A 17,955-nucleotide genomic window follows, 5' to 3' on the forward strand; every position below is an offset into this window, starting at 1 on the left:
CTATGAATATTGATGCAAAAATACTCAATAAAATTCTTGCAAACCAAATCCAAGAACACATCAAAATGATCATCCATCATGATCATGTAGGCTTCATCCAAGGGATATAGGGATGGTTTAATATATGAAAATACATCAATGTAATCCACTATATAAACAAACTCAAAGATAAGAAGCACAAAATCCTTTCATTAGAATCTGAGAAAGCTTTTGACAGAATTAAACACCCCTTCATGACAAAAGTCCTCAAAAGAGCAGGAATTCAAGAATGTCAAAGGGATAAAAATTGAAAGGGAAGAAATCAAAATATCACTATTTGCAGATGATATGATAGTATATTTAAGTGATCCCAAAAGTTCCACCAGAGAACTACTTAACCTGATAAACAACTTCAGCAAAGTGTTGGGGTATAAAATCAACTCAAACAAATCAATAGCCTTCCTCTAATCAAAGGATAAACAGGCTGAGAAAGAAATTAAGGAAATGACACCCTTCACAATAGTCCCAAATAATATAAAATATCTTGGTGTGTCTTTAACCAAGCAATTGAAAGATCTGCGTGACAAGAACTTCAAGTCTCTGAAGAAAGAATTTGAGAAAGATCTCAGAAGATGGAAAGATCTTCCATGCTCATGGATTGGCAGGATTAATATAGTAAAGATGGCCATTTTGCCAAAAGCAATCTACATATTCAATACAATCCCCATCAAAATTCCTATTCAATTCTTTATAGAGATGGAAAGAGCAATTTCCGAAGTCATTTGGAATAACAAAAAAAAACAAAGAAAAACAAAAACAAAAACAAAAAACCATAAAAAAACTTCGCGGTGAATCACCCATACATCAAGCAGTATTACAGAGCAATAATCATAAAAACTGTATGGTATTTGTACAGAGACAGGCAGATAGATCAGTGGAACAGAATTAAAGACCCAGAAATAAACTCACACACCTATAATTACTTGATCTTTGACAAAAGGTGCTAAAATCATCCAATGGAAGAAAGATAGCATTTTCAGCAAATGGTGCTGGTTCAACTAGAGGTCAGCATGTAGAAGAATCCAAATCCCTCCATTCTTATCACCAAGTACAAAGCTTAAGTCCAAGTGGATCAAGGACCTCCACATCAAACCAGATACACTCAATCTAACAAAATAAAGAGTGGGGAAGATTCTCGATCACATGGGTACTGGGGAAATTTTCTTGATAAAAACACCAATGGCTTATGCTCTAAGATCAAGAATCAACAAACGGGACCATATAAAACTGCAAATTTTTTGTGAAGCCAAAGACATGTTCATTCGGACAAAACAGCAACCAACAGATAGGGAAAAGATCTTTACCAGTCCTACATGTGATAGAGGGCTAATATCCAAAATATACAAAGAATTCAAGAAGGTAGACTCCAGAGAGCCAAATAACCCTATTAAAAATGGGATACAGAGTTAAACAAAACATTCTCAGCTGAGGATTATAGAATGGGCAAAAAGCACCTAAAGAAGTGTTCAACATTCTTAGTCATCAGGGAAATGCAAATCAAAACAAATCTGAGATTTCACCTCACACAAGTCAGAATGACTAAGATAAAAAATACTCAGGTGACAGCAGATGCTAGTGAGGATATTGAGAAATATAAATACTCGAGTGTTGATGGGATTGCAAACTGTTATAACCACTCTGGTAGTCAGTCTGGAGGTTCATCAGAAAATTGGACATTCCACTACCTAGGGACTGAGCTATACCTCTCTTGGGCATATACCCAAAAGATGCCCAAACATACAACAAAGTCACATACTCCAATATGTTCATAACTGTCTTATTTATAACAGCCAGATGTTGGAAAGAACCTAGATGCCCTTTAACAGAGGAATGGATTCAATAAATGTGGTACATCTGCACAATGGAGTACTACTCAGCTATCAAAAACAATGACTTCATGAAATTCATAGGCAAATATAATGAAGTAGAAAATATCATCCTGAGTGAGGGTACTCAATCGCAGAAAAACACACTTGGTATGCATTCATTGATAAGTGTACATTCGCCAAAAGCTTGAATTACCCAAGATGCAATTCACAGACCATAGGAAGCTCAAGAAGAAGGAAGACCATAATGTGGATGCTCCCACTCCTTCTTAAAAGAAATAAACAAAAACAAGGAACAAACAAACAAAAAATCGGAGATGGGGAGTATCTCTCAGTGTGCCCACAGACAGGGTCCAAGAGACCTTACTTGTTAAACCCCAGAGGTCTTCTATTTAGACTGAAATAGAAGAAAAGAGGTAAGAGTCACTGGGAAGAGCTGGTAATGGTGTGATCCTGCCCATTGCTAGTTCCACTCAGGACTTCCTGCAAGGGCTCTGACAAGTAGGCTGCATTGTGTGCAGTCTCCTGCTGGGAGACAATTACTCTTATGGCTGACAAGCCATTTCCTCTTCTCACTATAAAAGCCTTGGGAAATTCTAATATCTTAGGGAGCATTGTTTCAACAGACAATCACATAGTTAATCACAGCACAAGGGTAAACCTCCAAAAACTAATTTCCCAAAGCTCAGCTAATACCTTGACAGTGGTTGCTACAGTTTTACTGTATTAACTATTAGAGACACATAATATCCAATGATCAACTTTCTGCACATCATATTGTGATTCCAGGAACTAAGAATAATATGTTATATGGACATCATTTCTACACTTCCCTTCCTCAACTTCTCCTTTTGCTTTCCTTCTTTTTCCCTTCCTTCCTCTACTCTTCTTGAGGTAGGGGTTTTGTCGTTCTCGAACTCAGTTTCTATCTTACACTGCTCAGGATCATTAGCTTTGCCTCACTTAGCCCCTCCAAGTTAGACTTCAGTTGTGCAAATCTTACCAGGGATCCATAGCTCATTCCAGCAAAAATCTTTAACTGTAATCAATGGATGAGATGATAGAGATTGAAAAATATTCTGAGAGGAAATGTGAAATGCCTGAGGTTATACATGAAAAAAAGTCATCGGTAACACTTCCCCTACTAAGTACAGTGGCTTCCTGCTTAATTATAACAAAAATGCAGTGGCATTACATAGGAGGTTGCTAGCAAAAGGAAGGTAATTGAAAAGTAAAATAGAATCTTTGTAAACATATTTGTAAAACAGCAACATCTGCTTTCATATGTATGTGATATGTGTGTATCCAAAAATAAGCTCTGTGATATTAGCTATTTATTCATACCAAAGGCTTATATTTTTTCACAAATTAGAATGACAATTGTTTCTCTTCCCCCAAACCTCTGTGTGTGTGTGTGTGTGTGTGTGTGTGTGTGTGTGTGTGTGTGTGTGTGTGTGTGTGCGCCTTTGGCCAGGTCTTTTTGACTGCACATATAAAAAGTATGTGTGTGCTCATTTTATAGGATCCCACTAGATATGACCACTGAGACACGGTTTATGGCTAATTACAAATCTTTATTTCAAAAGGCTGGGAGTAAATGCATGTATTTCAGAACTAAGCTCCACACCCCAAAGCATTAGGACAAGGCACTTTTAATGGAAAAAAAAAACCATATCTGGGTATCTTTTTCTTCAGCTGCAGGTAAGGAGGTGGTAAAGTTTCAGCACAGCTTTCATAAGCAGGTGGTTTAACATAAGCTAGAATAATTTATCTGGGGCATTTTGACCTCTGGTTACTAAAATAGATGTGTGTAATTTTCCATGGCATTCTCTTTCAAAGAGATCAATTTCTTGTTAAACCTAAAATGGTTTAAGCAAGAATGCATGATGGAGGAACCTCTGCACTGTCTGGCTCTGTCACACATGCAGAGGCCAGAGGTGGATATCAGCTGTTTCTAACTGGATCTGTACCTCACTAACTCAGCTAGGCTGGTTATTAGCAAGATCATCTGGTTTCTGTCCCCAGCACTGGATTGTATATGCACCTGGGACCAACTTTTTCTATGGGTCTCAAGAATAGAATACAGGTCTTCGTGCTTGCACAACAACAATTACTGAGTGAGAAATCTGCCCAACCCAATATTTGTTCTTTTCTAATGCCCAACACACATTACCAGGTATTTTATATGGTTTCCATTCACTCAGAGCTAGGCCTCTAAGATTGCAACAGCCAGCCAAAGGTTTTGTTCTCAATTTACCAGCAAAGTTAACCTCAGAAATTACTTCTTTTAGTGTGGAAAATAATTTCTGCCACTTTTTTTTAACCTTTCTTTTCTGCCTCTGCCCACCTCCCCCCTACCTCCTTATTCCAAGAATCTGTTTCAAAACTGTAAATACTTTTTCCCTAAGGGAAATCAGTGCTTGAACAACTTGCAATTTTTAATTCGACCTACTCAATAAAGACAAGTAAGAGCTAAAATGAGAGCAGCAGAGAGAAGATTTGATAAACTTGATCTGTTACATGATTCCACCAATGGCTGACACCAAACTTACACAGCCTCTGCTAAGATCCAAATTTCAGGACAGTCAATAAAAGTAATACTATTTTCCAATTGAGTTGGTTATCTCTGCTAAAATTCTCGGTTGTAGGAATTAGGTGAGCTTGGAAGGAAACTGCTTATCTGACGACAAGCTGAGGCTTATCTACTGGTACAGACACTTATACCTGGGCATGAGTCTGAAAAGTTATGAGAGGAAATACTATAAAACATAGTCAGAGCAACTTTCTAGTCATCATTTGGCCTTCATAAAGCCAGCAGTAAGCATAACTGCAGCTGGAAAAGACTTGAAAAGCACACCAAATTCATTTGGAGCTGGAGAAGTCAGCAAGCTAACCATCACCATCGGAGACACCATTAAGGAAGAAATGGTAAGTACTACCTAGCAACACACTGTAATTCTTTCCTCATCCTCCTGATAGGCTGCTAGCCTGGGGCTTCACTTCCTTCCATGCTGATACTTTGTTTTCTCCTGTGTAGCACTTGAGTTGGAGAATTAAGAGCTCTGAGGTCAGCTGTGGTAGTGGAAGACTGAATCAGTATTAAGAGTGTGTCTTAGAACTCTGCTCCCTTGCAATCCCATTGAAAGCAGGAAGCAATACTTTCAGATGCCATATACATAAAATAGTGGCATTCTCCTCTGAAGGCTGAAGTGGAAAGATTGAATGTCTGGGTCAAACTGGCTACATAATAAGATTTTGTTTCCCAAAGCCAAGGAAAGATTTTATATTCTGAAAGTGACTTACCACATTGTGACAATGTGTTCACATTTTTGGGTTACACTCATTTCATAAGGTGCTCTGTGAGTAAAGTAGGTAGTCCAAATCTAGAAAACAAATGCAGAGTATCATTAACAAGGTAGTTATTGTAACTCTAAAAGAATTTGTCTCCTGTATCTTACAGTGCATTGACTGGAAGATGCACAATTATTGATAAAAGATAAACAGTAGATAGATGACAGATTTAAAATCTTATACATGCACATATTCACATATAATATTTTACATTTCAAGCTGCAGTAAGATCAGCATATGATTAAGCTTATAATGTAGTTAGCAGGATCACATTATGGAGTCATTGCCATTTATATGTACATATGAACTGGTTAACAATCTTCTCCAGTCTTCTATCTTGGTTTCATTATTACTTTGTTCTAGAGTTTTACCTTAGACCCATTAGTCTAAGCTATGTGCCCTAGTTCTAGGCTTAGCCCTTATAGAAATTTCAAATCTTACCTTAGATCTAATAACAGTGGTGGATCCCTGGTATCAACTTTTATACAGCAACTCTCTGCTTCATAGGGGAAAAATAAATTATCAGTTTCTCAGAAAGGAAAGACATTCTATTTTAGTGGAATGTGAATAAAATGAATTTTACTAAATAGGTAGTCAGTGTTCCCAAGTATACAGCACACAGCAGAGCTGCATATCTTCAGTGTAGATATGGAACCAAACCTGGGATATGCTTCACAATAGTCAATTTATCATCCCTTATCAACCACACAGGTGGTACTGGAAAAACATAAAAACAATGGACAGTTTTGGTGGTTACCATTTGCATTTAATAATTTAATGTCTATTTGGCTTTAGCATTTAGGATTACTCGTTGATTACATCATTTGAGTCAGTATGTCTATTTGGCCATTGCTTGTTGTTTGAATGCAAAAAATCCGACCATAAGCTTATGTGTTTAAATACTTGGTTCTCTGTTGGGCTGTGTGTCTGACTGGAATGAACGGTGCTGCAGGTCTCTGGCATGGCCGAAATTATCAAATTGTTACACCTCTATGAGCAAAAGCCTGGGCAGGGCAATCAGCTGGACATCTTCCACTACCATTATTGGTGTTCATGGCAGCAATAGTGACAAGCTGAAGCAGGCAGCCAAAAGCTGGAGCCAGAGCTGGAGCTACAGGGAATGGCAGCTGCCTGCTAGGGCTAGAGTGAGGAGACTGGCCTGCTGGGCAGAGCTGAGGTCCAGCACTGAATGCTTCAGGAAAGAAAGCTCTTCCCTGGAGTTTTACAGCTCTATTAAACAGCCATCCTCAGATGATCATGGCAAAATAACTTGTGTACTTTATTCCATGTGGATAGGAACCTTATAAACATTTCGGGGGTAAGGTGGGATCCAGGGGTAGATGCTTGACATTAGCTCAGGCTGAGATGTTAGGGATCCTTAATTTGCATGGGGAAGGACTTCAAGCATTGTCCCTACATGACTGACTGTTTTGGATCTCTCAATGGAGTGTCGTGGTTACTTATTCCAGGAGAGGTAGAGTCTGGCTTGGAGCTGGTGCCAAAGTCTTCCTCTCTCAATTATGAGATTTCCTGGGCTTTTGATTTCCTACCTCAACCTTCTTCTGTCTGATGGCATTGTCCACTCATCCCACCATTCACAACTGGTTTCACTGTAAAGGTTGTGGAACCTTTAGGTGCTAGAAGCTCACTGGAGGATATGGGGCTACTGGCTGGTGGTGGACTTGGAGTCGCTATAGTCTTACCCCAGTTACTGGTACTCTCTGCTTCCTGACTCTGTATTCGATGTGATCATCAGGTTCCTGTGACCTTGCCTTTCCCAGTATAATGGATTGCATGACCTCCAACTCAGCATTCACATAAAATGATTCCCCCTTAAGTTGATTTTGTATTTTGTCATGACAATGATTGAAGTAACACTGTTGTCATAAATAATTTTTTTTAGTTACTAGCAATAATTAAACCACACACACACACACACACAGACACACACACACACACACACGCACACACACACATGCTATCAGAAGGAATCTGCTCCACTGTTTGTACAGATGGCCACCTTCTTGTTGGTATCAGAAGATGTCAAATCTACCTATTAATGAAGCTTTCTTCTAAATCAAAGATGATTAGTTATAAATGTAGGGATGGGCAGGACAAGGGTATTTGAAAAATCTTCCACTTAATCTTCAAAATCACTTTTTAAATACATCTGTGCATTTTTTTTACAATTTTGAAAGTTCAAAGATATTGATAGAAGAAAATAAAAATAAGTATTGTCCCGCGCTACGTCTCGCCAGCAGGAATGATGCGGCACACAAAGGATCCTACTGCAGAAAAGCTTTAATGCGTCTTGAGAGGGAGAGCATAAGCTTACAATGCGGAGACGCCGAGTGAGGAATAACCGTCCCTTATATAGGAAACTATCCTCGCCTAGGACGTGTCACTCTCTGACTGGTCGCTGCCAATTATGCCAGATGACGTACCAAAACGTACGTGTCCCTTTGAGTAGGGAAGTTACCAGGCGCCTGCGTATTGCCCTTTTTACTAGGTGCGTTCTGCCGGATGCCGGTGCCATCTTGTAATGGAGTTTGTGAGGACAGCTCCTCACGTATGTGAGGACAGCTCCTCGGGCAGTTCCTCACAAATTATAAGTAATGATAGTTCATCAAACTAGAAAAATGATAAGAAAATATAATAAATAATAATCAATCTTAGTTTTTGTGTATATGTGGGGGTAGTTTCTTTGTGTATATGTCATGTTGTATGTCCAGGTACACTTGCCACAAAACATATGTGGAATGAAAACCTTCAGTAGTCTGTTGTCTCCTATTACCTTGCAAGGTCTAGGGATTAAACTCGGGTCTTGAAGTCTGAGCATGTGGCTCTGTTCACTGAACCATCTCACCATCACTACACCTTATTTTTTAAGACAATACTTGGAGCCTGCCAATCAAACTTAATTGGGTTCCTGACCAATAAGGTTCAGGGATCCTTTCAACATCTCCCTAGTGCTCTGATTATGCTCTTATGTGCTTGACATTTTGCATGTGTTTGAGAAATTGAATTCAGATTTTCAAGTTTGTATGTTGATCACTTTCCTGGTTAAGCCACCTCTCAGTCCCTAGAACTAGTATCACTGTGATGTAGACTTTAGGAAGGGATTTAGATGTGTCATGATTATGCAATTCTATATGTCCAGGGAAAGTTTGTTGCTTTTGATGTTGTTGTCTGGGTCTTAGTGTTGTTCTTCTAACTGTACCTCTAGTAAATGCAGGAGTTAATGAGCACATTACCCACAATCTGTATAAGGTAATATGTATTTTCCAAAAGGCTTGTAACATCTTGTCACTGGGAATATAAAGGGACTGGTGTTAAGTGAAGATACAGTTCTGGTTGGTGTATCTGAGACATTATATTTAATAAGATTTGCATGCAAACTAACTTTCATACAGGTAAATTAGCTACAAAGTGGACAATGTTGAAACTTCCACTTAGATATCATTTTCTGAAAAGGCTAGGAATGTGATGAGTAACAGTCAGCTAAGGTCCCAAAACTGAAGAAGAGAAGCAAGCTGTCCAGGTGGACTTTTACTTTGCAATAGCCTGAATGTCAAAGGCTGGGCCAGACATCAGTAATTTTGAGAAAACACCAGATTCCCTGGAAAGATTTTTAAGGAGATAAACACTGGAGTCAGCACAGTGTCATTGTGGTACAGTTACGCTATCTAAACTGTCAGAAAGGTATGGTGCTTCCTATGGGTAAAGAATGAGCATGAGTGCATTATTCTTCCCTTATCATTCAGCATAGGTATCATTAATTCATTCCGATCTGTGGTCACAATCAGAACACCATGATAGCTTCATAAATTTATATTTTGATAAATCCACTATACATTATAAATGAACTCAACTTTACACACCTACCTCAACAAAATATGGTCCAGTACTTTTTCTTTGTGTCTGGGATTAGTGTTAACGTACTCATAGTGTTCAACATACCAGGACTACACTGCCCATCATCACTGAATCTACAGATTCCACTAAATCAGTAACACTTTTACACCATCTCTAAGTTGAATCATATTAATGTATAGCAGTGTCAGTCAAGGTGAATAAGATGTATTATTTCCTGACACTCATTCTTTGTTTCTTACTATGGAGGCCAAACCAAGACAAAAGAGGCAGAATGCCATTGGGACGGCTTTATATGACAAAACTTTTCCAGGAAGGTGCAACACATGTCTACTCATCCAGATAAGGAATAAAATGATCACTATCAGCCCAGGACCTCTGAGACCTAGTTCTCAACACAAATACATTTATTTGTCCTAGGGCATCAAAGGGCAGTAAATAAGAAACAGAGAAGAGAATGCACAAAAGGATAAAAAAGAAGTGGAAGAGAATGAGAGGGGAAAAGACTGTCCCAGGGGAGAAAGGGTAGCCTGTAGATAGGTAGGAGACAACTTTGCCCATAAAAACATGACAATTTATAAAGGTAAAGGGGAAACCTCATGTTAGGCTGAGGTGTTGAATTTTAATGAGGTATGTTAACTAGGTGAGTCAAAGTGGCTTTAGATGCATGTACTTCAATTCTTTGAGAGCTGGACCTTGGTAGTCAATTTATGAAGAGAAATAGGCTAATATGGGAATAGAGCTTGTGGGCTAGATTTAGGAATGTAATTTAGGAAGGTTTTTAGCAAGGCAGGGCGAATGGGAGAGAATGACATGGCCCACCAGGGCTATGTTTGCAATGTTCTGGCTGGCTAGAATCCTTTCAGAGAAGCAACAATAGACCAAAGTATGGATATCACCAAAGTCCAACTTGGTGCACCAGTGAGTTTTATTAGTGTTACTTTCAGGAATAAGTGTAAAAGGTTACTTACAAGAGCAGAAATGACTCAAAGACAGCAGCAGCATCAAGGCCTACCCCAGCATGGGTGACAGCTCATGGGTGAAAGGTGGGCAACCTGGAGCACTCTACTTGGCCTAAAGATAGTTCACCAGTTTGGACACTGTCCTTTCTACATTCTTTAGTTTGTCTAAACCTCTTTCAGGCAGTTAGGGTACTTCCTGCACCGCCACCCCACCCCACCCCCACCCCCAGCAGCTTGTCAGACCAGAAAGTTTTCTTTGCAGCTCTTTTGTGCTCTACTCAGAGTGACTCTCACCTGTTATTGTTTACTCTGGCTGGGAGTAGCCTAATGAATCTTGTCAGATTCACTGACTTCTTGAAGCTATTTTGAATTTTTAAACTTCTTGCTTAAAGGGCTTTCTGCCAGAAAAGATACTTTGATTCCCTCTAACTCCGACAAATGTGATACCAACAAAGAGTAAACTATGATCAACTATCTCCTTTCACTAAACACAGAGCTACAACTAAGTAATTCATGGACATCAAATGAGGAGTAGACACACAGCCAAAATTAGTGACCGTCCTCTGAATCAGTTGGGACTTTTCTCTGATGGTAAAGTAACTAGCCAGACATTCATCACTAATAAAAAGCTAGAACTCAAAGGAGAATTCTGTGTTTTTCATTTTCCCTTTTCAGTCCTAAAATGCAATGTTTTATAATCCTCATCAGTCATCAATAGCAGGCCAATTCCTTGCATATAATTTCTTCATTTCCGTTATTTGAGAGCCTGATGGAAACCCATTTTATATTGCACCCCAGAAGAAGAGTTGGGGACTTGGAGCTGGGATGGATTCATTTATTTCAGCTTTACCTCTGTGTTTTGAATGCTAATTACCCCATGCCTTTGATGTTTCATATCAAAAGGGAGGAAATGCCTTTATGAATCACTCTGAATTTGAATATTTGCTTCTCTTTAGTTTGCCTGCTTGGAATAACTGCTTGTAGCCATATATTTTTTGAAACCTGCTGTAATAGGGTTTTTAAATATTTTAGTTTCCCTTTAACTTATTACTCACAAGATGCACTTGAAAGGTAAGGTTAATAGGGCAATGAAGGATATGAACCGATTTAGAAGTAGTTCTTTGGGACAATTTCAATTTTTATTGTCAAGATAGCAGAAGCTTAGCAAGAATCAGCAGTGGTTGTGTGAGCTACTTGCAAACACCTTTTTTTTTTGGTGCATTTCTCTCTACACCATCATGAGAGAGGAAGACCAGCAAAGAGTAACAAAGTGAACTGACACCACACAGTGCTCCCCACTGTCTGTTATATTTATATCCTTTCCAAACATCATGGTTTCTCTCAAGTGTCTGCTCTAGCAAAGCACCACATGATTTTTTTTTCCAGGCAGCTTACAGGAAAACACCATGTCTCTTTGCTTCAACAAAAATATCCTCTTATACAACAGCCTCCAGAAAAACATCACATGTCACAACTAGGTCTCCAAAAATCCAAAATTTCCACTTCAGAGGCCTTTATATGGCATTTAAAAAAAAGTTGGTTTTCAATCACCTTAAGAAGTCAATATGTCTCTATTTTAGCATAGAGAATTTACATTCACACAATGGTATTTTCACAAATATATCCTTTTGGAATTTTTGTGTCTGTTTATCCCTGTCCATGTCTCTGTCTCTAGATTCCATATTTCTCTGTTTCTCTGTATCTGTCTGTTTTTCAGTTTGTCTCTGTCTAACTCTGTCTCTCTTCTCTCTCTCTCTCTCTCTCTCTCTCTCTCTCTCTCTCTGTGTGTGTGTATGTGCATGTGTGTGTGTATATATATGTGTGTGTTCCTCCTTTTGTCACAAAATCTTTTTTGTTCATGTTCACTTTTACCATTACTATTTGCTGCCACTGCACATGATCAGAAAGACTATATATAGATTACTGAAGCTAAGGAGGACAATCATGACTTAATGAACCACACTTATGAGTAATAGTTGATAGCCTGTCATTGGGATATAGACAACAATCTAGGCAAGCTTAACTGAAACAATTGTAGAACATAAGCCCACTAACACTATAAAAAGGTTTAAATATTGAATTTTGTTGTGGATATTTATTCCTGATATTTTTGAAAGCTTAGGTTTAGATCTTCTCTGCAGAAAAATAGTAATTCTAAAATAATCAACCATGTAAATCAAAGATGTGAAACGTAATGCAAAGGAACCAATCTTCTCCTTTCCCCTCTGTGTGTGTGTGTGTGTATGTGTTTGTGTGTGTGTGTGTGTGTGTGTGTGTGTGTGTACTTATTAAGCATATATGTATGTTTGATATATGTGCACAATCTTCATGAGTAAGTGTGACTGGGCACATACATAGAGTGCAAAAATCATATATTCTCTAGTTTCCTATTATTCTCTGCACATATGTGTTTGTATGTGTGTGTGTGTGTGTGTGTGTTTGTTTGTTTGTATAAAAGATGTTCAGTCTGTACAATGATATCTGCATGTATCTGATTATCTGATTACTGGGTGAACATTTGATAGTGGATAACTGAAGGATACTTCACAGCAGAAGACTACTTCTGCTCTCAGCATTCCTTAGTTGCCTGTAGTTCCTTATCTGCATTGAAGTCTCATGAACTTCCTCCTTCCATGTTAACGTGTCTAGTGATGGTGTCATTTTGGGGTCTTATTTAGGCAGCTATGTAGGTGAGACTCCTTGGTTATAACTCCCCTGACAGTCTTTGGAGTCTCAATCTCACAGGAAATGTTCTCTTCCTCTGACTCTGTAATCTTTCCTCCATCTCTTCTACATTGGTACCCAAGGCTTAGATTCTGGAGTGCTGTTGTAGATGTATGTATCAGTTTGGACAGTCCATTCTACAGTTACTTGTTCTCTATGTTTCAATCAGTTGTGTTTCTGTGATATCTTCTCTGTATCTAGAAAACATTTCCTTGGTGAGGGGTGAGGACTTGACTTATCTGTACATATACAGTAAATACTTGGAATGTAGTTAGACATTATTCTGGTTTAATAACAAGGTAGATTTATCTTCTCCTCCAAGACCCCTGACCACACTAGGCTCAGGTAGTGGGAAAGGCAATAAAGACTCTTAACCACTGAACCATCTCTTTAGACCGTGTGAGATTTTGCTTAAAATAAACACCAATCACAATGAACAGAAAATGAACTACATGTATAGCTATACTTGATTATTGCATAGAAAGTAGAAACTACAAAAAGCAAGCATAGTAAATTTTAGAACTGAACTTTAGGCTAATTTCTAACTATTGGATGACTGTATGATTTGAAGATTTATTTCCTTATGTGTTCCCTTCACACAGGAGGTTTTGTGTGTTGTCTGTTGTTAATGTTTAATTTTTAAAATGGTGGTGATGATGTCATGTGCTTCACTTATAACTAGCCTCAAATAAACTTGACAATTATTTCAGTAAAGCACCTTTCCTTCAAATAGGGGATTGTCAGATATTTTGTAGTTCACAGTGACTATAAACATGTGGGAAACTAGAACTTCATGCTATTATTAACTTTTAGAACTTCATATGTCATACTGTGAATCTTTATTCATGAAGTTTAACTAGGTACTATGGTGGGGAGAGAAACATCCTAAAGAATTGGATATGGTACTTAAGTAAAATTGGAAGGCCTACAACAGGTCTGTCACCACATTAGAATTATGTCAGAGCAACTGGGATTTCTGTTTTATTTTATCTTGTCTTATTTTGTTGTTACTGTTGACATTTCATGAAAGCCTGAGTGGAGAACCATACATACTTCTGTCAACATGGCTTGGTACTATAAAACTCACTGAATTTCCTTCTCTTTTCAGACATTTGTAGGAAATATGAATGCCGACAGTGTGGTTCACCACAGACTGCTGCACTCCATGAGAGCGCGCTTTGTTCGTTTTGTGCCCCTGGAATGGAATCCAAATGGAAAGATTGGCATGAGAGTGGAGGCCTATGGATGCTCCTATAGTAAGTACTCACATGTACCTATTCACACAAGCTTCATATATTTTCATATATATATATGAAAATGTGTGCCTCGGCAGAGAAGTAAAAACATTCTTATGCTCTATAGGGCACTCGATAAGGATGAGACAATAGGCAATAAAGTTTCAACAAAAAGTTTAAAGCTGAAAGCCTTTTGGTGCTTGAATAACTATTGCCACTTGCAATCAGAAATAGCTATGTTCAGCTTCTCCTTGGAAGTCCTGTGAGATATTGTGAAATTCTTTCTCTACTCAAGAACCAGGACAAAAGAATGCTCTTCTTCACATTCTTGAAAAAAAATATTTTTCATCCAGGAGTAATTCATGAATTTCTCTTCTTCTACAGTCATAGTATCCTTGTGTTAATTTGAGAGTTGTTAAGAATGAATTTGAAGGAAACATCGATCTTTAACAAAAAGAGGCTGTAGAACTGAAGCTATTTCCAAAACAGTGGTTCTCAACCCTACTAACGCTGCATTCTTTTAATATTGTCCCTCATGCTGTGGTGATCTCTAACCATACGATTGTTTTTGTTTCTATTTTATAACTGTAATTCTGCTATATTATGCATTATAATGTAAATATCTGATATGCAGATATCTGATATGTGACCTCTGTCAAAGGATCATTTGGACCCCAAAAGGGTCATAACCCATAAGTGAAGAACTATTATTCTTAAAGAAGGAGACATTCATAGAAGTTGGTATTTTAATTCTCTCTTGCAGGAATAAAGCTCACCATGAAAGGTGTGTCATTATGAATAGATTTTCTTTTTCTAATCAGTGACATTCATTTGTTGATTTTATAAAAATACCCTTTGTTGCCTAATGAGTTAATTCACTTAGTCAACACAATGTTTAAAAACAGTCATCTTATCTGTTTCCAATTACTAAATAAAATACCTGGGAAGCCATTTTTAAGGGAGAAAGATTTTAATAATTTCATCTTCCAATCTCAGTTATGATCCATCATTTCCAGGCAATCAAGGTAGGAGAAAATTGAGGAGGCTAGCCATTCATCTGCACTTAAGAGTAGAGAATGATGAATATATGCCACATGCTAGTGCTCAACTTGTTTCATCACATCCGTCAATCCAGGATACCATTCTCAGGGGCAACAGAGTGAGCACGCCTTCACACTATTTAAGGAAATTCTCCCTTAGGCATATCCACAAGCCAACCTAATCTAGAGAATCACTTACCGAAGCACCCCTCACAGGTGATTTCATGCTTTCATGTTGGTAATTAAATTTATCACAGAAGTTCAGTGATTTTCGGTGTTGGGTCATGGAAAAACCTCACATGTGCCTAGTGCTGTTCATCAAACCAGGGCAAAATAATACTTATCTCAGAAGCATTTGAAATACTCCATAAGAATGCCTTTGCTTCTCTGATTTCATATGCACTAAATTAAGATTTCTGGACACAAAAACACAAAACTATGAAGTGTTGATAGCTCCTTTCATAAACTCTTGGCTACGGTGACTCTGGCAGAGAAATGAAGTCTAAAGGGAGAGGATTTGCTGGATAGAGAACTATCTCTATCATGAATACGTCCTTTAGAGAGAATATGATCTATGGGGGAAGCATCAACAGCATGTCCAAGTAGGTCTAAGGTCTTTAATGTCCCTGGTACTTCACTTCTCAGTGAGGTCCATTTTTTCACTTCTGGGAGGCTTCTGTAATTCCTGTTTATTCCTGTTTGCTTAATGACTTGTTAAGAAACATTCATGATGGAAAAATCACTGAAAAAGTTTATGTATATTACTTATAAAGCCACCTCTTTGGGTTTAATAATTTCAATTATATTATAGTGTGTGCATGTGAGTGTGTGTGTCTATTTGTATTGGAGAACAACTTTTGAGGAGTCTGCTTTCTCATTCAATCATATGGGGTCTGAGAATTGGGCTCAGGTCAGAAAGCTTGGCAGCAAACATATTTACCCACCAAAGAGTCATTTGCTAGCCCTGGTACAGATATTTGTATTAGTCTTTCAAATGTGTCCATACTTTAGTTTTTCCACAGAGTGATATTTCTCATTATTTTTTATGCATTTTTTGTTCACTTATCCTGTATGCCAGGCCCAAAGGATCATAGTGTCAGTTATATAATAGCTGTTATTTTATGTGTAAATATGTTAGTGTATCTTGGTACACATATCTTTGAAGAATTGGCAGTACATATATAGGCATGTGTGTAGAGGCCACAGGTCAACTTTACCTATTCCTCCATAGGTACTGGCCATCTTGCTTTTGTGAGACAAGGCCTATTGCTGGCCTGTGGCTTGAAAAATGTGCCAGTTTTCTGACCAGTGAACCCAGGGATCTGCTTATCTCTCCCTACACAGTGTTCTGCTAATATGTACTTACCATCACCCCTAGCCATCTCACAGATGATCTGGGGAGCAAATTAATGACCTTGTGTTTTCAAGCAAATACTTTACCCTCAGAGCTATCTCCTGAGCCTGTAAGGTATCATTAGATTAAAAGGGATCGTTGAGTAGCAGTTTAGCTTTATCCAGTGAAGAAAAAATTTCATAATCTATGCCATCTTCTTCTTAGAAAAATGCATATTTTTAAGTAGAAATATACCCACAGATTTGCTGAAGAGCAGCTCTGTTTCAGTCCAAGATATTTCTGACATGGAGGCAACCCAAGCCGGCCTGCTTTATTGCAGACACTCCTATATTTCCTGAGTTATATAAGGGGATGGAATTCCTTCAGAAAGATTGGCCAGCAATGGGTATTGGCATCTTGGGAACTATCCAAGACAGAATGAGTTTCTGAATTTCTTATCTGTATCTGGCATTTGCTTCCCATGATCCTATACATATGTGTCCCTAAATAAAAACACAAGAAATCTCCATGGATTCTGGCTCCAGTCTGTTTTAGTTTGCCCCTCTGTTGATATGCTGAAACCTTGACCAAATCAACTTAAGGAAGTAAAAGTTTATTCCGTTTGAAGGTTTTTATCTTTGAGGCTAGCCAAAGTAGTAGTTCAAGGTAGGAACATGGAAGCAGAGACTGAAGCAGAATCTTTGGAGGAATTACTCTTTCTGATTTACTCCATGCCTAATATTTACCTGTCTTTCTTAGATAGCCCAGATCCAACTGCCCAAAGACAGCATTGTCCATAGTGGGAGGATACCACTTTCATAAAAATGCCACATGAACATGCTCATAGGCAGAATTCATGCAGGCCTCTCCTCTTATCCATGTTAAGTTGACACCCATAATTAGTGACCATAATTAGTTGACACCCATAATGGCACAGCATTCTACAATCTAATTTTACCCTTGCACTATTGCCATTAACAAAAACCCTGCCCTTTATGTCATCAACAAACCTAACCAAAGACCTTTTGACCCTATTTAGTATCTCCCTCCACTTTTAATGTTCTCTATTCTACACAATGCTTTTTCTAAAATCTTCCTTTAGTTACTGTTTCTGTCTACCTATCTTTGCATAGGTACTCACCAGAGTCTTTGGACATCTGATGGCTAGCTGGAAGGCTCAATTTGACAGAGTTGTAGTTCTAAGGTACACTACCATATGCTTATCAAATTGTCACTGAGATGTTTTTAGGTTTGGTCTGTAATCAGTTGACTTTGCTTATTTACATTTCATTTTTAATTTTAATTCTATGTGTATAGATGTTCTATCTCTTTGTATGTATACACCATGTAAATGCCACACCCAAGGGAGCCAGAGCAGGGCATTGGATAACTTATGAGCAACAGTGAACAGTGTGGGTACTGAAAATTAAGCTCTTGTCCTCTGGGGAAACCACTAGTGCACTTTACCACTGCACTATCTCTCCAGCCCTGTAACCAGCTGATTTCTAAGTAAAAAAGACAATTGTTTGGGAGGGATGACAGAAAGATAGACACATGATGTTATCTTCATTT

At 38.2% G+C, this 17,955-nt stretch overlaps 1 protein-coding gene across 2 annotated transcripts in view; it reads left to right on the forward strand.

Moving 5' to 3' along the window:
- Positions 1-17,955, forward strand: part of Cntnap5a (contactin associated protein-like 5A) — a 982,002-nt gene that overhangs the window by 377,196 nt on the left and 586,851 nt on the right. For both annotated transcript variants that reach the window (XM_087580548.1, NM_001047865.2), the window contains 1 exon segment: positions 13,884-14,031. In XM_087580548.1, coding sequence (XP_087436674.1) covers positions 13,884-14,031 — 148 coding nt within the window.

This window comes from Rattus norvegicus, chromosome 13 (assembly GCF_021556685.1).
Source record: "Rattus norvegicus strain SHRSP/BbbUtx chromosome 13, alternate assembly SHRSP_T2T, whole genome shotgun sequence".
In the NCBI taxonomy this organism is placed as follows: domain Eukaryota; kingdom Metazoa; phylum Chordata; class Mammalia; order Rodentia; family Muridae; genus Rattus; species Rattus norvegicus.